This window comes from Pimephales promelas, chromosome 23 (genome assembly GCF_988280905.1).
Source record: "Pimephales promelas chromosome 23, fPimPro1.hap1.1, whole genome shotgun sequence".
Taxonomy (NCBI): Eukaryota; Metazoa; Chordata; class Actinopteri; order Cypriniformes; family Leuciscidae; genus Pimephales; species Pimephales promelas.
In genome coordinates, this window is record NC_142791.1 from 26,510,281 (window position 1) to 26,536,172 (window position 25,892).

Sequence of the window (25,892 nt, forward strand, 5' to 3'; positions counted from 1 at the left end):
TATCTATAATGAGCTTCAGTGTCTGAATAGGTACAGGTTTTGTATTTTTATGCACTGCCACTAAATGAAAAAATGAAATCATTGTGTGTGTGTATATATATATATATATATATATTAGGGCTGTCAAATGATTAATCGCGATTAATCACATCCAAAATAAAAGTTTGTGTTTACATAATATATGTGGGTGTACTGTGTATAATTATTTTCTATATATAAATACACACACATGCTTGTATATATTTAAGGAATATTTCCATGTGTAAACTGTATATACATTTATATAAATAAATATAAATATTTTATATATAAATACTATTTTTTTTTTCTTAAATATACATGCGTGTGTATTTATATATATATACAAAATAATTATACACAGTACACCTACATATATTTTGTAAACAAACTTTTATTTTGGATGCGATTAATCGCGATTAATCGTTTGACTGCCCTAATATATATATATATATATATATATATATATATATATATGAAGAGTTCAGATGCAAAAGCCTCTAAATGCCATTTGAAATTTTCTTCTTTAATGATAATTTTTTATTAAACTTGTATATTTAAGTTAATATGTAATTATCATTGCCATTTAAGTGAAATCACTGAACTTAAATATACAAACTTGATAAAAATTATCATTCTAGAAGAAAATTTCAAATGGCACGTAGAGGCTTTTGCATCTGAACTCTTCATATATATATATATATATATACTGTATATACATCTGCAGAAATCCAGCGCTTACAGTGAATGATGCCACATAACCTGAGAAAGTTTCACTCTTGTTTCTGTGTGTATTTCTGTGCACCTGTGTGTGTGTGTATCTGACCGGCCGCTAGCTGTAGGTGTTTGAGGAACGCTTTCGGGATGCAAATGCTAGTCTTGGAATAAACAGGGTCATGCAAACAGCCGTTGCTCTGGGAGGACGTCCAAACAGGGCCGTTTTATCTGCTAATGATGTCCCTTATTTCCCTCTGTTGTCCCTCAGTGCCAGACGCTGCACGCTGAGCCGCGGAGAGAGTAGATTATGTTGAACAGTCTCTCCAAATCGGCTCCGGGCAGAGGTGATCGCTCGCGGCCCCTGGGCTCGCTGATAACAAGAGACTCGCTTTCTCCCGCTCGCTCGCTTCCTCTCATCCTTTTATCGCTTTTGTAGCGCCCTTGTGTGAGGATTTGCATGTGGGATTACCTAACTTTAATTTAATTGTTCTCTTCTCGGCTTCACACCATCAGAGGTGTCGTTCAAAGCCCTCGCGCTAAGACGAGAGGTGAGACGCGGCAGAAAGCTGAGCCGATTGTGTTGGGCTGCTCACGCTGGATAACAGACGGGTTGTGTTGGGAAGTTGCAGACTCAGGATAATCTCAGCACTTGAAGGATGACTTGTGCCTGTTGAGTTGGTTAGTTCCAGTTTGGGACGTGCAACACTACACAGTAATCCACTGAGATTTATACATTCATACAAGGCAATACAAGTACGGTCTCAAAATTGAAGAACTGTTCCTTTCAGTTCATGAGTGTGAATTTGAAATATATTGACAACTACAAATTGTCTATCCATCTATCTATCTATCTATCTATCTATCTATCTATCTATCTATCTATCTATCTATCTATCTATCTATCTATCTATCTATCTATCTATCTATCTATCTATCTATCTCTCCATCTATCTATCTATCCATCCATCCATATCTATCTATCTATCTATCTATCTATCTATCTATCTATCTATCTATCTATCTATCTATCTATCTATCTATCTATCTATCTATCTATCTATCCATCCATCCATCCATCCATCCATCCATCCATCCATCCATCCATATCTATCTATCTATCTATCTATCTATCTATCTATCTATCTATCTATCTATCTATCTATCTATCTATCTATCTATCTATCTATCCATCCATCCATCCATCCATCCATCCATCCATCCATCCATCCATCCATCCATCCATCCATCCATCCATCCATCCATCCATCCATCCATCCATCCATCCATCCATCCATCCATCTATCTCTATCTATCCATCCATCCATCCATCCATCCATCCATCCATATCCATCCATCCATCTATCCATCCATCCATCCATCCATCCATATCTATCTATCTATCTATCTATCCATCCATCCATCCATCCATCCATATCCATCCATCCATCCATCTCTATCTATCCATCCATCCATCCATCCATCCATCCATCCATCCATCCATCCATCCATATCTATCTATCTATCTATCTATCTATCTATCTATCTATCTATCTATCTATCTATCTATCTATCTATCTATCTATCCATCCATATCCATCCATCCATCTATCCAACCATCCATCCATCCATCCATCCATCCATCCATACATACATCCATCCATCCATACATACATACATACATACATACATAATCAATACATAATCCGAATTTTTTTAAGTCTCTGACCAAATCAGACAAAACTTTGTTTTGCTAAACCGGACATAATTAGACAGATTGTGTTGGTAAATGGGACAAAATTGGATAATTTCTTAGAAAATTTAACATAGCTAAACATTTTATTTTTTTTATTTTTTGCTAAATCTGATTAAAATAGACAGTTTTTGTTGGCAAATCAGACAAAATTTGCTTCCGACCAAATCGGACAAAACTGGACTATTTTTTTTTACTAAAGCTTAAATAATTAGACTGTTTTTGTTGGTAAATTACACACATCTATCTATCCATTATCAATCCATCCATCCATCCTGTCTGTCTGTCTGTCTGTCTATCTATCTATCTATGGCAAATCAGTCAATTTTTAAGTCTCTGACCAAATCAGACCAAACTGGACTGTTTTCTTCTAAACCGGACATAATTAGACAGATTTTGTTGGTAAATGGGACACAATTAGATCATTTCTGACCAAATTTGACAGCTAAGCAATTTAGTGTTTTTTTTTTTTTTGGTTTGTTTTTTGCTAAATCTGACTAAATTAGACCATTTTTGTTGGCAAATCAGACAAAATTAGTCAGTTTCTAACCAATCTGGGCAAAACTCAACTGTTTTTATGCTAAATCTAACAACATTAGTCAGTTTTTGTTGGTAAATCAGACAAATATTAGACCAAAACTGGGGTTCTGACTAAATCTGAAATAACTAGGCTGTTTAATTTAGCTAAATCTGACAAAATGTGATAGTTTAAGGCTAAATATGACTGAATATCACTAAATTTGACAGATTTAGTAATTGGAAACAGTCTAATTACAGTAATCAGACCATTAAATTTAAAATTAGACTTAAAATTAGACCCACTAATCTGAAAAGTGTAGCTGTTTTGGTTGCTAAATCTGATAAATCTAGCATGCATATTTTTAAAGCAACACCTCATATGTGGCAAGAGCTTATTTTGTTCTCATTTGTTTACCAAATCTGTAATGAATTTGTATAATACATTTGTATTCAGTTGATTTATACTTCACAACAACGTCAAACAAGCTCTTTTACGGTACAAACATGTTACAAATGACTGTGCAGCTAACACAGTGTGTTGTGTGAAACAGCTTTTGTTTGCACAAGCGGAGGTGATTATTCATATGTGTCGTCTCCGCACACTCAAAACAGACCTTCTTGCAGAAGTTACTCCGTAATGTGTTCACCTTAAAAACGCTTATCCGTAAAATAACGCCACGTGTTTGTATGCGGTTAAGATTTAGCGAGCGGGTTAGAAACACACCATATGTGTAGAGGTGACCGCTGCAGGAGGAAGGAGACACAGTTAAAGAGTGAAACGCACACACTGTCATAAATCACCACGGGCCACAGTCGAGTGTCACCCGCCGGCCCACGGGACCTCCAAAGATCCATTTTTATCTGCCCTTCCCTCCTTTCTATGAAGTATATTTCTTACTGTCCTTCTGGGTGTGTTTGAAAGCCAATTCAGCATTTCATCTCAGCTGCGCGAGTGTGTGTGTGTACTGTCATAAGCGGTTTCATCTCGTATACTGACCAGTGATGCGCGGGTTGATCCGAAATGAGCGGGTGCCTGCGGTCACCCGCGGTTACCCGCAGTTACGGGTCATCCAAAAATGTTTTTAATGATATTCGGGTCAGGTCGTTTGAAAAAAGATGCCAATTAAACATTTGTATTAATATAGTAGCCTACTAGACACAATTTTTGATGAAATATACAGCCCTACACATTATTGGCTGAATACTGGCACGAAGATAACACACAAGCTCAGTCTAAACAGTTCTCGGTTCTGGTGATTCGAGAACCGCTGTCCCTGTGCGTTCGGTAGTAGGCTACGCAGTATCAGCTGCTCGTGCTCATCACTTCTCTCAACAGTGGCACCAACATGTCTCGGTTCAGTGAACTTTTCGAGTTACTGGAGTAGGGAAATTCAGGATATTGATTTATTTCGATTCGGATGGACTGTCAGGCATGTCCGAAAGTGAGTAACTTTAGTAACTTGTGGTTTAGCGCTGACGCAAGACGCGAACTGTTTCGAACGATTCAGTTCGATTAAGTGTACTGGTTCGACCGGTTCACTAAAAAGAACCGGTTCAAAAGAACGATTCGTTCACGAACCGGGCGGCCATGTCTATGATCACAGTCTGCAGAGAGATGGAGGCGGCAAGAGAAAAGGTGAAGACTGGGGTGCTCCGCAAATACACAAATAGAAAGAGTAAAAGTGTGGGAGACATTTGCTGAAATAATGAAAGATGATGACTGGCTTTGCCTTTGTTATGTGTAGGCCTACGTCTTCTTGCGATGCTGTGTTGTTACACGTCTATGGCCCAATAACGCTCCGATGAGCATTTGCTATTTTTAAAAAATGCGGTCAGGAAGCGGGTCGGGTACAATATTTTTTTACTTTTTTTTGCGGTCCGAGTAGCGGGCGGGTAGTTGAAAACGTCGGTCGGTTGCGGGTTGTTTAAATACATTGACCCGCGCATCACTGATACTGACCAATCAGCATCCAGGATCACAACTATCATCTATTTACCTCACGGTTTTACATTGATGTATTCTTGATTCTGAAATTGGCCACAACGAATCTTCTGTCTGTCTGTCAGTAAAAATACAGTAAAAATAGTGAAATATTATTACAATTTAAAATATCTGTTTTCTATGTGAATATGAAGTAAGCTGTAATTCATTCCTGTGATCAAAGCTGTATTTTCAGCATCATTGTCACATGATCCTAATATGATGATTTTTCTGCTCAAGAAATATTTCTGATTATTATTAAATGTTGAAATCATATTTCTGTGGAAATTTGTGGTGGATTTTAGTGTAAATTTCTTTTCTCTCACTTTTGATCAATTTAATGCATGCATGCTGAATAAAAAGTACTAATTTCATAACAAACGGCCGCATATACGGGTATCATTAAAGTACGATCGGCTGTATTATATTTCACAAAATCTAGTCTAATTCAGCACGAATGAATCCGTAAAAAGACACAGGTTTAATTCCCTGTCGTCGTGTAGCCGAAAGGCACGAGCGTCCTCTGCCAGGGGCTGCACACACTCCGGTGGGTTTGTTGTACGCATTCATATCGCGTAATTGCATTCAGCCTGACACTTTTACAAGTTGCATAAATCTGAATGGGGAGAAACTCTCTGGCTTGGGGACGGAAGTGAGACTGTGTGTGAATCTAGTTAACAGCAGACATGGGCATGATAAACAAGAGCGCAGAAGTGCTTATGCAGGGTTTAATGATGAGCCTCTGGGTGCCTATCTTTCCTTCCTCTCCACGCTTTTCTCTTTCTCTCCGCCGCTTCCCTCTCTTCTGTCGAGAGGCTTTGCGATGTGAAACAGAAGCTTTGACGTGTCTGTCTGGCGTCTCGTGGGAAGCAGCTAAATAAAGAAATAATAACTGAGACTGACAACAACACCCACTTGCATTTCATTGTGTTTACTTTCTTTTAGTCTATTTACATTACCATTCCTCAACTAAGCCGTGTGGATTTCCATATCTGTAATTCGTCGTGCATCCGGTGGAGTTGTTCTAGTATTCCCCGTAGCTCGGAAATAGAGGGTTCAGGTAGAAGCTGAGCTAATTCATCACGCTTTATACCACGGGGACGGGCTGAAACGCATCTAGAGAGAGTAGAAACCATCTCTGGATACTGTAAAACAATACATCAAATCACTTTTCAAAACACGTGGATTGGAGATCACTCTAATGATGCGGCAGGATATAGATAGACAGACATAAAGACGATAGATAGATGGATAGATAGATGGATGGATGGATGGATGGATGGATGGATAGATAGATAGATAGATAGATAGATAGATAGATAGATAGATAGATAGATAGATAGATAGGTGGATGGATGGACGGATATGGACGGATAGATAGATAGATGGATAGATGGAATAGATAGCTGGATAGATAGATGGATGGATGGATGGATGGATGGATGGATGGATAGATAGATAGATAGATAGATAGATAGATAGATAGATAGATAGATAGATAGATAGATAGATAGATAGATAGATAGATGTGTAATTTACCAACAATTGTACCAACAAAAATGGTCTAATTATTTAAGCTTTAGTCAAAAAAATAGTCCAGTTTTGTCCGATTTGGTCGGAAGCAAATTTTGTCTGATTTGCCTTTGTCTATTTTAATCAGATTTAGCAAAAAAATTGTTTAGCTATGTCAAATTTTATCAGAAATGATCTAATTTTGTCCGGTTTAGCAAAAAAACAGTCCAGCTTGTCTGATTTGCCAACAAAAAGAATCTAATTTTGTCTTATTTAGACCAAAAACTACATAGTTGTTTCAGATTGTCCCATTTCCCAACAAAAACTGTCTAATTATGTCAGCTTTAGTAAAAAAAAACAAACAATCCAGCTCGTCCGATTTGGTCAAAAACTGTCTAATTTCGTCTGATTTGCCAACAGAAGCTATCTTATTTTGTCTGATTTAGTCAAAAAAGTTGTTTCGGATATGGTCAGAAACAGTTTTAATTTTCAAAAAGAAAAGTGTAATTTGATCAGATTTAGTTCCCTCTCTTGTTTTCAAATGTTTGTAATACATGTGATTTCCTGCACTGAAGTTTTCTGCATGTGTGTCTCTGACTCTGGGCAGAATCGCTGGAGCCCACGTACCAGCAGCTGCAGAAGATGAAGCTGGACAAGAGCCCGTTTGTGGTGGTGTCGGTGATCGGGCAAGAGCTTCTGACCGGCTCTCATCACGGGGCCTCGGTGGTGGTTCTGGAGGCGGCGCTGAAGATCGGGACCTGCAGCCTCAAGCTGCGCGGCTCCGTGTTCTCGGCCCTCAGCAGCGCGTACTGGTCCCTGGGCAACACGGAGAAGAGCACCGCGTACATGCAGCAGGACCTGGAGGTGGCCAAAACTTTAGGTGAGCATCTTTGAGTTTTATTTGTATATTTCCCACATGTTGGTACATTTTAGTTCTGTTTCAAATGAATTTGAAATGATTTTGTTTGTTTTGATGAATACCCTTAAATTTAAAGGATTAATAATCTAATATTTATATTATATCAATATACGCTTTACCGCTCAAAAGTGTTGGGTCAGTACGATTGTTTTGTTGTTAAAGGAAATCATATTTTTTATCCATCAAGGACACATTAAATTAATCAAAAGTGACTGTAAAGATATTATACTATTCTTTTGAACTTTCTATTAAAGAATCCTGAAAAAATGGTCACAGTTTAATAAAAAAAAACTTTTTTCAACATTGACAATAATCATAAATATTTCTTGAGCAGCAAATCCTCATATTAGAGTGATTTCTGAAGGATCATGTGACACTGAAGACCAGTGTTGTAGTACTCGAGACTCGGACTCGTCTCGGACTCGGTCTCGAGACCATATTTTAATGGTCTTGGTCTTGTCATGGACTCGTGTGCATTTGGACTCGGAATTGACTCGTACTCGAACATTTTTTTTTTAGGACTCGGACTTATTCCCGAGTCCACTCGAGTTCAATTCAAAATATTTTTCATGATTATTAATGTATGTTAATAAAATATTTCTTTAAATTGATTGACACGCCCAGTGATTGGTGATTTTCTAGTGTGCAACTGCGCATGACAAATTGTAATAAAATTACTTTTAACACCACCTACTATGTGGCCTTTTTACCCTAAACTGATCATATTTTTTAAACTCTAAGTAAATTCAGTAAAAAAAAAAAAAAAAAAATAGGATTTCTCTAAGTAAATAAAAGTAAACTAGGTAATCAACCCTCACTGGTCTCGTCTCGGACTCGACTCGTACTCGACTCTCTATGGACTCGGTCTTGACTCGGACTCGACTCTCTCTGGTCTCGGTCTCGACTCGGACTCGAGTGAGGTGGTCTCGACTACAACACTGCTGAAGACTGTGTAATGATGATGAAATTCAGCTTTGATCGCAATGAATAAATTAAATTTTAATGTATATTCACATAGAAAACAGCTATTTTAAATTGAAAAAATAAATTCACAATTCTTACTGTATTTTAAAGCAGGATGCTTTCTGATCGGCTCACAAATGTTTGAATCATTTGTCGATTCTCTGTGCCATTATCATTATAGTTGTGTTGTAAACGCTGCTATTTTATATTTACAACGATTTTTAGAGCAATATCTTATATATATATATATATATATATATATATATATAGTGTATATATATATATATACATTAGGGATGCACCGATATGAACATTTTGGCCAATACCGATAACCGATAATTATTTTCTTTTCTTCCTAAATATTTAAAAGCCGATAACCGATATATCGGCCGATAAATCTAAATCCAATTTTTTTATACATTTTGAGAGCCTGATTGCAAAAACAAAAGTCTCACTATTAAAATCAATTTCCCAATCACACAATTATAATGTTCCCATTATAATTTCCTGTAGCCGATATGACAGCACATTTTGTACTATATTTTCCTTTTTGATTCCAATCATATTTCAAGCAATTAAGATCAATCATGTTGTGCGCATCTTAAGTGTCTCAAATGTCAAATGTTGAAGGAAATAATTCATTATTCATCAGCTTTAATATATCAGCCAAATTTTATAACCGGGCCGATAACGATAACATAAAAATGAACAAATATCGTCCGATACCGATATGATGGCCGATATATCGTGCATCACTAATATACGTATATATATATATATTAGGGCTGGGCGATATATCGAATATGTACGATGTATCGTTATATTTTTTGAAACGATATGGAATGAGGTAATACCGTTTATATCGATACAGTAGTTTGATATGAGCACATCTGAAAAATAGCGGAGGTTGCAGTGTGAGCTGCTGCAGTGAAAGTAGCTAGGCTACGTAGTACAATTTGTCCTAAACATGACACAAGCTTATATTAATTGCGTCAAAATCACTTTGATATAGTTAACAAGTTTAAGGCAGCTTGCCGCCCGGTCAAATGCTCTGACAGACACTGTTGCTGACTGACAGATGTTACTTGCGCTGTTTAATGCGTTTGAGATGTGGTGCTTTCCTCAGTGCTCAACTTACATTTCACATATTCTCCATCTGTAAATGTTAGAAAGTAAAGCAAATATGTCCATTTCACAACAAATATGTCCATGTCAGAAGAGGACGATCTTCTGCAAGTGAATCTCCGCTAAAAATCATGCTTCCTTGAACGAGCGCCGCCGCGCGCATGCGCGTGAATAGTACGTAGTACGCAATAATTCTGACTAAAATAAACATATTGCTAAAATATTTGTTGTTGGAGAAAATAAATGTGCCATATGTGGAATTTTAAACCTACAAGTATATATTTTTAATGAAAGTGAAAGTGATTATAATGGGGTAATCAAATGCAGGCTAATATAATTAGTTTGTGCTTTTGTTTTTGTTTTTATTTTCATTTTTAGTTTAGCTTTTAGTCAATATAAAAACAAAAGCTTTTTGCACATAATATATTGCATAGCCTATATTATATTTGTTTCCATATCCTTCAATATCAACATTGTTTGTAGGATATCATTGGGCCGAATGTGAATATACTGTATATATATATATATATATATTTTTTTTTTAATATAAAGATTTTCTTTATCTAAATAGAAAACGTAGAAAGTACCGAGATATATATCGTATATCGCCATTTGACCAAAAAATATCGAGATATGATTTTTTGGCCATATCGCCCAGCCCTAATATATATATATATATATATATATATATATATATATATATATATATATATATTAGGGCTGTGCAAAAATTAATTGCGATTAATCGCATCCAAAATAAAAGTCTGTGTTTACAAAATATATTTTTGTGTGCTGTATATAATTATTTTGTATATATAAATACACATACATGCATGTATATATTTAACAAAATGTGTTATTCATATATAAAATATTAATATTTATATAATATAGATTATGTATTTATATATATATATATATATACAGAATTTAAGCGCAAATATTTCTTAAATATATACATGCATGCATAGGTATTTATATATACAAAATAATTATATACAGCACACACAAATATATTATGTAAACACAGACTTTTATTTTGGATGCGATTAATCGTAATTAATTTTTGCACAGCCCTAATATATATATATATAGTTATCGTCTTCGGTGTTGCTACTGTGCCTTTAAGATCCATCAATCAACATTAGTAAATGATGATTTCAGGGTGAACTGTTTCTTTAAAACACGTTTAATAGGACTTGTTTTGCATATTCATGAGATCCCGCCCCGTTCTGGAGGAATCGTTGTGTTTCTACGGTCCGCACTGCGAGAACATCCGCTGATGGACGTCCAGGCGACCTTGTGCACGGAAAGCTTTGCTACCTTCTCACAAAGTTAATTATTTTGACCTCACGCTGATAAGCTCTCACAGTAATTAGGCTTCATGGGACTTTTTAATTAAAAGTCTCTGTGCCTTTTTCCCCAAATGCCACTGTTTTTTTTGTGTTGTTCGCACAGGAACAGTGTAAATCTGGTGAAGTATACATCTAACAGAGAGATTCTCCTCACGGCTCCTGAATGACAGAGGTTTTTAAGGCATGAAAGTGTTTCTCGCCCTGTCTGTCTCTCCATCATGACGCACCTGAACTGTGAATGTTTGTGTTGGAGGTTCAGCTCGCACTTTTAACACATTAGTACACAGCTGACGTCTCGGCTCGCGCTCTCTTTCTTCTCCTCTCGTCAGAGCGGCTGATTGCGTTCGCGCACAGAATGAAAGTCTGATAGGAACGTCTGCAGATGTGTAAGCCTGTACATTCTCCAGTCAGATCTGGCCAGAAACGCTCAGATTTGGTCTGCTTTATGATCTAATTTGGTCAGATTTTGCAGCTATAAAACTGTTTAGCCAGAAAGGGTTAAATTTTGGAAAAAAATTGACTTCAGCAATCTCACAAGTTTTCAGAAATGTCTCAATTGGAACTCCTCTTCCTCGGATGCTCTTGTCATGTGTGTGTGTGTGTGTAACCCAGCTCTGGTTTCTCTCAGGTGACCAGACGGGCGAATGTCGCGCTCACGGGAACCTGGGGTCGGCCTTCTTCTCCAAGGGGAATTACCGTGAGGCCTTGAGCAACCACAGACACCAGCTCGTCCTGGCCATGAAGCTCAAGGACAGAGAGGTACGTGTGTGTGTGTGTGTGTGGCCGTATCTTCACCCCAAACAGAAATAAAGTGTGCAGGATGGTTTTATCAGGTCTCAGGACGTGACAAATGTTTTTGTCAGAGCTGCGGTTCAGACTCACCAGTCTCTGTCAGGTTTGTGGACGCTCGGCGTCTCTCTCCTGTCTCCTTCAGCTCCACGTCTGTGCGCACACACCACTGTCCTAACCTCCTGTCCTTAACACATGTCTGCCTCACTTCTGAAATCTAAAGATTAAAAGTGGTATAATAATTTGTTCAATTAAATATAAATTATATGTTGCGTATAAAAGTACTTTTTTATTGTGAGAGTTAATTTAATTATTTTATTTTTGTAATTTACAGTTGTTGTTTTTTATTTTTTATTTTCCATTATTGTAATTGATGATTTTTATATTCATTTGTAATTTTTTTTAGTAAAAATCAATAATAATGAATAAAAACATAAATTATTGATAATAATGCGAAGAATAATATAGTAAAATATATTTTTTCTATAGAATTAATATAGTACAATTTTGTTTATTTATTTTATTTAAAAAAAAAATGCATTGACAGGTCATTTAATTATTTATTTTTTTATTAACAGTTGTTGTTTTTTGTAATTTCCATTATTCTCATTGATTTGTTACACAATTTCTAATCAAATGTAATAATAATTATTTAAAAAATATTAAAAAATAATACTAATATTAATAAAAAAAATATTGTAAAACATAATTATAAACTTAAAAATATTTTTCCCCAGAATACAGTAAAAATATTTAAATATTTTAACTACAGTATAGATAATTTACGGGAAATTGTGCATAATTGTAATGTTAAATAATAAAAATAAATAATGTAATTTTCTGTAAAGAGAGTGATTTTTCATATAATTGTAATAAAATGTGCTTGATTGTCATGGTTCAAAAATTTAAATGGTTGAATAGACTACCGATATACTATGATGCTATACATCATTTCTTCTTTTTATCTTGGTGAAATATGACCCAGTGATGTTTTATCAGCTAATGCCTTCTCATCATCATCTGATTCATATCCCTTTATGAAATGGAGTGTATGCGGAGATTGTGTGTGTGTGTGTGTGTGTGTGTGTGCACAGAAACCTCCTCACATCTGTGCTCATTACTCAGGAAGCAGTCGAGGACCCGAACACATTCCTGCATCCATTAAAAACACTGAATATTCAGGGAAAAAATGCATTTGATCCATCAGAATTTGATTGATTTTGAAAAGTAGGTTGTGATATTATTGTTTAATATTATTTTCTCTGCCCACACGACCTTGACTATTTCAGCAGAAAACAAATGCTGTTTAAGAGGTATGATAATATGAATGTATATACGTACATGTTTCAGATCTTATTGTGAATGATTTATGTATATGTATATATATATATATATATATATATATATTAGATTTAAATGACATAAATCATTCACAATAAGATCTGAAACATGTTTATGACCAGAATCTGATAATGAACATTAAGCACATTTTTTTTTTGTAATTTCCATTGCGCTCAATAATGATTATTATTACATTAGTTAATACAATTTTTAATAAAATTTAGTAATGAATAATACAAAAATAAGTTCATAAACATAATATGATGAAACATAATGGATAATATAATAAAATACTACAGTAAAAAAAAATATATATATATATATATATATATATGAGAATTTAGAGGAAATTTTGTATAATTGTCATTTAAATAATTGTATTTTAAATAATACTAATAAATAATGTAATTTTCTCTTATTTCAGTAATGAAAAAATAGGTTTTTTTTGTATTACAGTAATACAAATTTGTATAAAAAATGTGCTTAATTGTCACAAAAATGAAAAAAAAAATGATTAATGGTCCTAAAAAAGACTTTTTTGACTATTTTCGTTAAAATTTCTTTTTTGATAGGCTTCTGTTTCCCCAATATATATTTATTTATTTGGTCATTTCCATTATTCTCAACAATGATTTCATATTGACTTTACTGCACAGAAATCCTCTTTGTAACTACAGGAAAAATTTTAGGCAAAGAAATGCTGAATATATCAAGTGATATTTGTATTAACGAAAGCGATTTCAATGGCATTTCTGTGACCTTTTAGGATTTGATTAACTTCCGTGACTTTTCCAGGAATGGATATCACACTTAGCCTGATATTTCCAGGTTTTCAGCACTGTGGAAACCATGTTGATTTAATGCATGGTTGCACTTTGAAATTCACCTGCAATTTGTAATGCAACTCAAATACAGTTGCTTCGCGACAGCACAGATGGCCACTATAGTGTGTATCCTCATAAACAGTCATCTTTTACACTCATTCAACTCAGCGGTTTATATATAGACTCATTACATGCAAAGTGAGATATTTCAAGACGATATTTTATTTTCACGTCTTTATTTGTTCATGAAAACCCAAATTCAAAATTAGAATATAGTGAATAGGTTTTCATAATCATCAAAATGATAACAAATAAAAGCTTGAAATATCTCACGTTGCATGTCATGAGTCTATATAATATATTAGTTTCACCTTTTAAGTTGAATTACTGAAATAAATGAACTTCGGCACCATATTCAGGACCCAAATTGAAGCCATTTTCTTCTATGTTTTAGATTGTGTTTCACATTTTTGCAATATTACACTCAATATATTTCCATTCTCACATTAAAACTTTATATCAAGGTCTGAGATGTTTTATGAAAGGCAAATGTTGAAGGACACAGTGTGGAGTGTGTCTCATTCTACCCTGATATCCCCATTAGTTCTTCTTCTGAGATCGTCTATGTCAATATGGAGTGAAAAACACATCATTAAAAGCAACAGAAGAGTGTTAAACTCAGTCGTTAATATAGACGGAGGACTTTCAGAGGCTTACGTCTATAGCAGGACAGCATTAGGATGTGTGTGACCGCTAGAGAAACATTCCCAGAGTGTTCGCTCCATTACCCTGGAAATCCAAACCAATGAGCTTGTGGTATTACATATATGCATTTGTTCCGCTGAGCGGTCCTCCTCTCCTGTTCTTCAGCTTTTTGACAGAATCATCATCAGTATATGAGCTAACATCAAGCAGCACGACTGTTTTCAACACTGATAATGATGTGAAATGTTTATTGAGCAGCAAATCCTCATATTGTGACACTGAAGACTGGAGTAATGGATTGTCTCGCATTAAGTAAAGCATTATGATGTAGAGCTAAACGCAGTGTGTGACTCACATCGGCAGCCGCTCGCTGCTCAATAATTCATCTCTGTTGTGTCAAGATTTAAAGTAAATATAAAAGTGCACAAACTAGTCAAGTCACCTTATTTATATAGCACTTTTTTACAATACATATTGTATCAAAGCAGCTTCACAGTGATGTAATTCAAACTACAGTGTAAAACCCAGCTATCTTCTTTCTCTAACACACACACACACACACACACACACACACACACAGATAATGCAGTCTTTACTCTGCACATTATGCTAATTTGCTATGTATTAAATGACGTGCCAAAACGGGGAGGTCAAAAAATAATTTTGTTTGTTTTGATGAATACCCTTAAATTTAAAGGATTAATAATCTAAGAATTCAAAAAATCCCTTTTACGTGATTGGTCGGCCAAAAAGGCAGTTAAACTCTTGTGTAAAATGAACGCCGGAACGCCTAATAAAACATCGGAACCTAGTCAACCGTTCTCTGAGATTTGTTTTCATGATAATCGAATGTAAAGACTTTTATCTCTAAAAACTGGTATAATGCTAGTAATGGGGGCATATAATAAGTAAAAAGAAATCGCTAGTTTATACCACTAACAAGGCTCAAAACAGCCCCACACTAACACAGTAACATAATGAGGGTCCATACATGCAAAATGAAGCATTGAGAACTTTGTAAGTGTACAGACCGTTTAATAAGAAGATACTTTATGAAGACAGTTCACTTCGTGTATACAGACAGGAGCCATCTTAGAAAATAGTCTCGACAAGTCGATCCCCGAACGCCGTTCATACAGTTCAGCTTACTCAGCACGACGTTCGTGGTTCGACTTGTCGAGACTGTTTTCCAAGATGGCTCCTGTCTGTATACACGAAGTGAACTGTCTTTATAAAATATCTTCTTATAGACCCCCTTTCAGTTGGTAAACATGGTGGCGTTTTTTTTAGTGGGCGGAGCTTAGATGGAGGCAGAACGATCCCTCTGGCCGCTTTACTAACGCTAGTTAGCAAGTATTGTTAGCTTGTTTTTTTAACAATGACTGGAGAAAATCCGATTTTATCTTAAAGGACACTTGGATCGGCGTTCGTAGATCGACTGGTAGAGACTATTTTTCAAAGATGGCTTCTTCCTGTATTCACGAAGTTGACTGTGTGTATAAAATATCTTCTTATTAAACTGTATGGACACTGACAAAGTTCTCAATGCTTCGGTTTGAATGTAGGGACCCTTATTATGCTGTCGTGTTAGTGTGGGGCTATTTTGAGCCTTGTTAGTGGTAATAACAAGCGATTTTTATTTGTCATTACTCTATGCCCTATATACTAGCATTATACTAGCGTTATAGGCTAAACTGTTTTTAGAGATAAAACTATTTACATTCGGCAATCATGAAAACAAATCTCAGATAACGGTTGAATAGGTAACAATGTGTAATTAGACCAAAGGTTCAGTTTGCGCCGGAGTTCTCCTTTAATGTGTAAGGTCACTCAGTGTCCAGGACCGTGATCGTTGTTTCCAAAAGTTATTTTTAACGGATGGAACCAGATTGGCCGACCCGTAGCCGCCTACACGCTCACTCAATGCATGGACGATCTGACAGGATTAATGTTACGTTACCTCGGTTGAGTGGCCTGACGTCTACACCTACCTTATAGAGAAACCGATCGTAAAGAGAAACTGAGGGCATATACTGTAAATCTTCCAGATACAGCATATTTATATTTAATCATTTCTTGCACCAAACAACACAACAAGATGACATTTAATAAGAGTAACAATTATTTAAGCTCCTTATTATGTAGCCGAATCTGTGCTGGTTTGTATTGGCCGCCTCCAGTTTTCACTTTGTTTTGCCTCCAGCTAGCGCAGTGACGTAACTGTGACGTCGACGCAAAAGGGGTCTATTAAACAGTCTGTACACTTACAAAGTTCTCAATGCTTTGTTTTGCATGTATGGACCCTCATTATGTTACTGTGTTAGTGTGGGGCTATTTTGAGCCTTGTTCGTGGTATAAACTAGCGATTTTTTTTTTACTTATTATATGCCCCCATCACTAGCATTAGAGATAAAACTCTTTACATTCGATTATCATGAAAACAAATCTCAGAGAACGGTCGACTAGGTACCGATGTTTTATTAGACAAAAGGTTGATTTTGCGCCGGAGTTCTCCTTTAAGACTGAACGGGACTCGCATGCAACATCGCGAGGTCATGTGACAAATATGTAGCGATTTACTGTCTGAATCATTTAATGTCACATACTGTTTCACATACGTGAAATTATAATTACATAAAATAATGTTCAAAGGTTTGGTGTCGATTTTTAATGATTTTGCCCACCCAGGCTGGATTTGTTTGATCATAAATAAAGTAAAAACAGTAATATTGTGAAATATTATTACGATTTAAAATAACTGTTTCCAATGTGAATATATTTAAAAATGAAATTTATTTCAAAGCTCCAGTCTTTAGTGTCACATGACCCTTCAGAAATCATTCTAATTTGATGATTTGATGATCAAGAAATTATGAATAAATGATATGAATCATATTTGTGCGGCTTCATATTTCCGTGATGCTCAGGATTCTTGCATTTATTTGAAATATAATCTTTTGTAGCATTATAAATGTCACTGTGAGGTCATCAGTGTCACATTTACAAGTGTTTCACATACTATTTTTGAACAAATTGCTGATAACATTGAGTATATTCTCCTCAGTCTGCAAGTATTCCATTCCAAACATAGATGATGTCTTTTTTCCTCTCTTTTTCCATCTTTGTTCTCATTTTTAATCTTTATTTCTCTCTTTCTCTTCCACACACACACACAGTCTCCTTTTGTGATGTTTGAAGTGTTATGCGATTGTTACTTGCTAGCAGCTCAGCGTGCGTAGCGCCGGCCGGCGGTTTAATCTCTTTTAGGCAACGTATTGTTCTTATATTCATTAAGCAGTGCACTTCAGAATATGACAGCAGTTGTAATTGGTTTGGTTTCATCTTGTTAAAATGCACTCATTATGCGACGGCCCCGTCCTCTGTGTGCGCGGGTAAGGCCGCTGTCTGCCTGTCTGCAGTGGTGATGCGCAGTCACTGTCAGACGCTTAATTAAAGCCAGTGCAGAGAGGACATGCTCCATTTGGGACCATTTGAGAATCTCCATCTTCCTCACAGGTAGGGATAAATAGCGGAGGCTGTCGTCGGTGTGTGTGTGTGTGTGATCGTAGCACTCAGAATTAGCCCTCGCCAAATACAAATTTGTGGAAATAAAACCGCTGTATGAATTTTCAGTTTGGAATTGAAATCTAATGCATGGTTTACTTCGCAGGTGAATTTTGCATCATTTAGTCTTTTACTTTCCTTAACGCAAGTATCAAGCTTGAAGCGCGAGTATCTTTGTGGGCTGATCTCGGAGCTGTTGCTATTTTACCGGCGGGATAAATGACTCTTGCACCCGACACAAGTTTAAAAGGGGATGGTCTGAAGTAGCTTCATTATTAGGGATGCACGATATATCGGCCAGCATTTCGGTATCGGCCGATATATGTTCATTTTAATGTTATCGTTATCGGCCTGGTAAGAAAATGTGGCCGATATATTAAAACCGTTAAATAATGTATTATTCCCTTCAGCTGAGACACTTGTTGAGAACTGTTTATGTTTTTGAATTTCTTGAAATATGATTGAAATCTCTTCAAAAAATGAAAATCTGTAATCAACGCAAATCTGTAATATCGGCTATACACTATAATGAGAACATCATTATTGTGCGCTTGGGACGTGGATTTAATTGTGAGACTTTTGTTTTTGTAATCAGTCTCTAAAAATTAGATAAAAATTTGGATTTAAGTTTATCGGCCGATATATCGGTTATCGGCGTCCAAATATAAAGAATTATCGGTTATCGGTATCGGCCAAAATTTTCATATCGGTGCATCCCTATTCATTATTCATAGGTGTGGTTTGGGCGTAACGTGAAATAAACCAATCAGAGCAGCATCTCACGTTCCCTTTAAGAGCGAGATGAACGAGGTGCGCTTGTTCCATGGCACAATACTATTATAACGGAGCATTTACCGGCGCGCTTCAATCGGTTCACAGCCGAGAAGATCGATGTTCTCGTCAGGGCGGGAAAAGAAAGAGAAGTGACATTGGGGATAGAGTACAAACCCACCCAAATTAGCTTCGGTTAAACATGCATATACTAATTTGGGTAATTGTGTAAGCTTTATGCCTATTTTTCCCATCGTCATGAACACAACAATGATTTCTCTCGTTTTTTAAAAATATTTTTCCTTATAATAATGTAAAGTAAAATGCATCTGTGTAGATGAATCATCTGCACGTTGTTCGCACTCTGTATTATGGCCAAGCATGCGTGCTTAAAATAGCATGTGAATGTACACGCAACGCGCCACTGAGTTTAGACCAGGTGTTTTTTGGTCAGTGGCGCAATTATTTTCTGTAACTGTAAAATAGCACTAGCGGATGTTTGCGCCGAAACACGCCTCCTTTTTGCGCCGACCCGCCCAGGGAGCGCACGTTCATTCCCTAGTTTACCGACAGGGTTGGGGAGTAACGGAATACATGTAACAGCGTTATGTAATCAGGATACAAAAATCCAGTAACTGTACATCAAAAAAACGTAGTAATCAGATTACTTTTTGGAAAGGGGGGGATACTTTCATGATTACAATGGTTTCATTTAAAACTAAGTAAATCTGTATTTTGGCATAATAACACTATATTAATGACTCGCGACACGAGTAACGTGTGCCACCCGCTGGTGACTGCGTAAAATAACAGCTCTCGACAACAATCTCCTCAGACACGGACTGAATCACTGCTGCTAGAAACGATGCTGCCCACAGGTAAAAATGCTTTCATTTCTTGGAAATTCCGCTGCTATTTTGTTTTTAAAGAGGAAAGTTCCCACAACATGGTTTTACAGTGCAAACTGTGCCTTGTTGTTAGCTTATGTAGCTTTTTTAGTCCCTAAAATGTCCTTTCATAATCTCTTCGTTCTCATGCTGCGTTCATGTGCTATGGTAATCATGGTAAATACCAAAAGCCGACGTGGAAAATGCACATGAACACCCCCTCATGTGGTATTTTCCACTGGGCAACTCGTAGAATATTTTAATGGACGAGTTGCCAAGATGAGATGACCTTTGAACTTTTCAAAATGGCGGAGAGCACCGCAAGAGTTGTGAATGGTAAAATACTATTCATGATCTAGAAAATATATAGCATATTATTTACCTTTCGAGTTTTGATAAATCATTTTCTTGCTGTTGCAGATGACTTAAGCAATCTAAAATAGTTTTAGCTAAATAACAGGTCTGGATCTCCATCTTTTTACCACATTACGACAACAAAAGCACTTGAACGCAACACACTGGTAAATACCAGTTCACAAGTGGAAAATATCCTATTTTCCATAGCACGTGAACGCAGCATCAGTCTCACTTAAGGAGATGTTCACTGCTAACGTACGGGAACTCCTACTGCCAACGGCCCAAGTTAAGTCAGGCAAATTAAGAAAGATCATGGCATTAGTCAACAGATTATTTCCTATTTTAAAATAAACTAATATGTATATTGTGTAGAATTTTTAATTGTTGTGTTTTTATTATTTCCTTGTAGCCTACATAATACATAATAATCTGTAAAACCATACTGTAGCCACTAGATGTCTCTATAGCCCTTTAAATAAATAGATTTCAGGGATGTGAAATTCTTAATAAGTAAAAGTTTTAATAATATCTGTCCTTGAAGTAATCCAAAAGTAATCCGTTACATTACTTTCATATTCTGGTACTTGGATTACATTTTTTATGAAGTAATTTGTAACTGTATCGGAATACATTTTTAAAGTAACCCTCCCAAGCCTGTTTACCGACGTGGGTCTGTGAGGGGTAAAAGCTCGCTTTGCACGGGTGCAAAATAGGAACGATACATGCGTCAGTGGACAAAAGTCATTTGTGCCGGGTGCAAGATATAAAAAATTAAGAGGACTTGACTTGATTTCAACATGAAATCAAAAGCATTTTCGTGCACATTCCTGGTGTTATTGTGAATGATTCAATGGTGCATATTACTGCAAACAATAAAATATCTAAATATTTAAAGGTGCTCTAAGCGATGTCACACGTTTTTTAGGCCCAAAACATTTTTTGTCACACACAGCAAACATCTCTTCGCTATCCACAAGCTGCCTGTCCCCTAAACACACTGTAAAAAGACAACCCAGGCTCCACAAATGGCAAAAAAAAAAAAAAAAATGCGGCAACCCGCTCCACGAAACATAACAAACTGTTCCAGCCAATAACTGACAAGAAGGCCCAGGGGGTGGGGTTTGGGGGGGGTCAGTGCAGATGAGGAGGAGGGAGGGGCGAGCAAGCATCCATTTTGTTTGAAAATATTTTAAACGTCAACAAGAAGTCACGTCACCCGACATCGCTTCCTTAGAGCACCTTTAATATTTCATCAAAATGTAATAACTCGCACCACCACTTTCCTTTTCTGCTGACATCATCAATCCCTCTTGTATTTTAACCGCTTGTAATATAGAGACACTTCTCACCATTTTGTCTTGTTAAATATCCTAAACATAAAGTTCAGCGGGTCATGAGTGGTTTTCATGCTGACTTCACGTCCCGTAGAGTGTAAACGCTGTGGTTCTGTGGCATTTCAAAACAGTTTTCCATCTGACGTGTCATCGTCTGGCTTAACCAATAGCGTGAGTTTAAGCCAAACATTGGAACCGTAGAAGTGTCTGAGTTCAACTTTCCAAAGGCACTTCTTCTCTATATCAGTGTCAGTGTTCTCCTGAAACGCATGTCTCGAGTTTTTTCCGGGAACGAACACGTCACAATATTCCTCATTATAATAATAATTCATACGCAGAATAAAGGGGCGGGGCCTGGTTGAGTTAGTTAGTAGTGTGTTAAAACTGGTGGTTATGGTAAGGGGCGGGACATTTCCCAAACACACTCGAAGCGCTTGACCAATCACAACACACTGATCCAGCCGACCAATCAGAGCACAGTGTGCTCTTCAGAAGGAGGGGCTTCTTAGAGACAGGAAGTAAACAGAGCGTTACTGACAGACTGGGAAGAGAGGAGCCGCAACAATGGAGAATATGAGGGAGATAATCAACATTCAAGCTGGAAAAACCTGTTCTAGAAGAGCGCAAAAACAACATCAAGACTTTAAATCACAAAAAAATATGAGCTTTATCTGTTTTTTTTTCTGTTATTATTGGCCAAATTCAGGAGCCATTGACAGTTTCAAAGCCCATATGTGTTTAAAGGATATTGAGGTTTGATTAGGTGTGTTGCTGCTGAATTGTGATCCGGATCAAATATTGCGTGCCGTAATGACTTTCGAGTGTTATTGCGAGATTAAAGAGATTCCAGGAAGATGAAGAAGACGGATCGGGAAATTGCTCCATGCTATTTCCTCTTCCTGTCACAACCTTTGCCTGAAGCACCTGCCATTTAGATTTTATTGCACAATATAGACTTCGTAAAGTCTGTTTACTCAGCGAGAGAGACGTGTGTGTGAGTTTTAAAGGTCATTAGTAGCTGTGATGCTGTATATTTGCCTCAGGCAGGATTCCTCTGCTTATGGAGGAAAGCCCACCTCAGGCGAGGCAGAGATCAGTGATGCTCTCACAGGCCCATAAGTGTGTGTGTGTAACTGAGCTTTTATTGGTCTATATGTGCGTTTATGTGCATACAACTCTCTTTTCTGCATACACATGCTGTATATAAAGCGTTAAAATGATGGCCTCGCCAGAAGAACAAATGCACTATTGTCAGAGATGAATAGCTTTGCTGATATTGCTCCTCTTTAATGCAGTCTCCTGCATCTCTTATACTGTAAAAATGAATATGCTTTATCTAAACAAAAAAATTGTGGCAACAGATTACAAGCAATATTATTAAATAAATATAACAAATTGGAATTGAGTAATAATTCCTTAAAAGTTAACAATTTAAAATGAGTAAAACTTACAACAACCAAAAAAATCATAAATTGATGTCACCATTATGGTGATCAGTGTTTGTTTTAAAATGCCGGTTTTCTTCTTCAGCGATTCTGCTTGTTAACATCAGGTGTCTTCAATGTTGGCAATATAAAATAAAGAGTTCCTAATTAATCTTTGACATCTGTCTGTTAGTGAGATATTTTTTTTGTGTAAACTTTACTCATTTTAAATGGTTAACTTTGAAGGAATAATTTGATTAATTATTACTCAATTCTAATTTGTTAAATTTCATTAATAATATTGCTTGTAATCTTTTGCCACAATTCTATTGATTAGATGAAGCATATTCATTTTTAAATCGTGTATGTATGTTTTATTAATATAATGTGTTGGGATATTGATGTATTATACAATGAATTTTATCAACTTTACATGGATGGCTTGACGTACTAAAATAAAAATGTATAAAAACGATATCACCATTGTCAAAACGACAAAAAATACATTGATAATAAAGGTGAATTTTGGGCAAAACAACAATAAGGTTCACATTAGTTAACTAATATGAGCTAACAATGACCAATACATGTGTTAGTTAATCTTTGTTAATGCTGTTCATGTAATGTTAACAAATAAAACGTTAGATTTCAATAATGTATTATTTTAATATGTTTAAATTGTGTTAAATGAATTTGAACGAGGATTAATAAATACTGTAGAAGTTCATTGTTAGTTCATGTAAACTAATGAAGATAACTAGTGTTAACTAATGAACCTTTTTTAACCAGTGTGCTCTAGCAGACTTTATTACACTCTATAAACCTCAAATGTATCCTGGAAAGATATCCAATCGATCCTGCATCCAGAATGCATTTGTGTCAGTGTATGGTCAGCGTCATTGATGCGCTCACACAAGCACGTCAGATCCACGCCGGCCCAGAGCTGTGACCCGCGGTGTGGTCGCGCTGTAATGAGCCGTGGTCGTTTGAGTAACTGACCCTCTTCTGCACGCCGGCCGGCGCTGGGCTACGGCTAGCGGAGAGCCGTCCGACTGGAGTGACCAAGCGCACAGTCATTTAAAGGCCTGGAATTGCATCCTGCACCGAGGTCGATCGATGGCACGCCTGTCAGAAAGATGAATGGGAGCTTTAGGAACTCCATTTTAATGAAGGCAGAGAGAGAGAGAGAGAGAGAGAGAGAGAGACGCTTGTGTAGTCGTGAGTGTATGTGTTGTGTAAAGATACTCCTGTAGCACACACTCTGTACTGTAGGTGTCCATGGTAGAAGAGGTCGAGAGAGAGAGACACTTGTGTAGTTGTGTGTTTGTGTGTGTGTGTGAAGATACTCCTGTAGCACTATGTAAGTGTCCATGGCGGAAGAGGTCGAGAGAGAGAGGTTGAGAAAGAGAAAGAGAGAGAGAGAGCGACAGATGCTTGTGTAGTCCTGTGTGTGTGCTGTGTAAAGATACTCCTGTAGCATGGCAGAAGAGGTCGAGAGAGAGAGAGACAGACGCTCATGTAGTTGTGTGTGTGTGTAAAGGTGTCCAGAAGGTGTCTGAACTGACGGAGACCTGTCTGTCCTCCATCGCCTTCATCACTGATAAACTCTGGGTCTATGCAGAGACTCAAAGAGAAGATGCTTGATTTATCTTAAATAGTTACATGATCTCACTTATAGAAACAAACACGTGGTTCTCAGTATGAGTAAATTCAGATCAACGCGGGAAAATCAATCCAAACATTTTTTATATATATATATCTACAAGCCTCTGAAGGACTGGAAGTAGGACTCGACCTCGCTGGGTTTGAGAAGCACGAATGAGTGAATCGAAGCTCCTGAATCCCTGCACTATTTGAGGGGAGAGCCATTTGTATTGGTGTCTGAAACCATAGCGGACATTATCGACTGCACTCTTTCAATCCCATAATGCACTGCAATAACGAGTGTGCAACTGGTGTATGCTTAATGGCTTGAGAATACCCATAATGCACTGCGAGGGTCGTGCCAAATAAACCCCATCTCACCAGAAGATGGTGCTGAAGATGAATCATCCATCCATTTTCCCAACCCCTAGTCCAATGTGGGTACAGCGTAATGTCATACAGGTATACATTCCTTTTAATTCAATATTGAGCTCTAGAATAAAGATATTATCCAGGTAAAGTTAGTTGACATTTATACATAGTTTACCTAATATACTTCCAGATCATTGTTCAATGTCATTACTACTGGAGTGGCCAGTTTGCGACTCACTCACTCGTTTTCATTCACTCCTTCATTTGGACTTTATTACTGAAGTAATGTAGGGAATATTGAATGAGGGCATATGGAGTCGTTTATTCAATTAATTCGTTCATTCAATAATGCTGATTCGTTCTGTATGAGGGAGTCATTGAATCGTTTACTCAATAGATTTGTTCATGAACACAATGATTCATTCAGGAACGAAAGCCACCCAAGGTTACTTTATTAACTTCTTGTCAGAGCAGAAACTGTATCTGTAAACTGTAAACAACAACGCAAACGCTGTAATCATGCTTTCATTATGTCACTTATAATGTCGCTTTCATTATATCATCCATAGATATCCATAATAAAGGCTATATGTCTTACGGCGGAGTCTCTGTCAATCACCGGCGGCCATCTTGTCACAGGCAAGCTTTCTGGCGGGCTCTGAGTGATCAGCTCCGACACAAATACTCTTAACTCGTTGAAATCTTGACGGATTTACAAACGGAACGCTATAATTCTGGATGATTATTTATTGATACACTTATTATTCATAAGTGTGCGGTGTCATAACTACATCTCTGACGTTTATTACAAACCAAACTTGAGAAAATTGAGCAAGTTACGGTTATTTAAAAAGTACATGCACCATTAACACAATGTTACGAGTGAGCGAGCTGCCTGTGACAAGATGGCCGCCAGGTGCGGACGTCGACCTCCATTGGGACGAGACATCTAGGCTGCGTCCGAAATCACGTATTATGCGAGTAGGTACTACATTCAAATAAGAACGTACTTTGCGACCGT

General features: G+C 36.8%; 1 protein-coding gene across 4 annotated transcripts in view; it reads left to right on the top strand.

Moving 5' to 3' along the window:
• ttc28 (tetratricopeptide repeat domain 28) overlaps positions 1 to 25,892 on the top strand; it is a 352,746-nt gene that overhangs the window by 222,176 nt on the left and 104,678 nt on the right. For 3 of the 4 annotated variants that reach the window (XM_039676346.2, XM_039676347.2, XM_039676348.2), the window contains 2 exons: positions 7,105 to 7,377; positions 11,488 to 11,618. The exons of the other annotated variant lie outside the window; for it this stretch is intronic. In XM_039676346.2, coding sequence (XP_039532280.2) covers positions 7,105 to 7,377; positions 11,488 to 11,618 — 404 coding nt within the window. The remainder of the gene's footprint in view (positions 1 to 7,104; positions 7,378 to 11,487; positions 11,619 to 25,892) is intronic. 4 annotated transcript variants of the gene reach the window in all.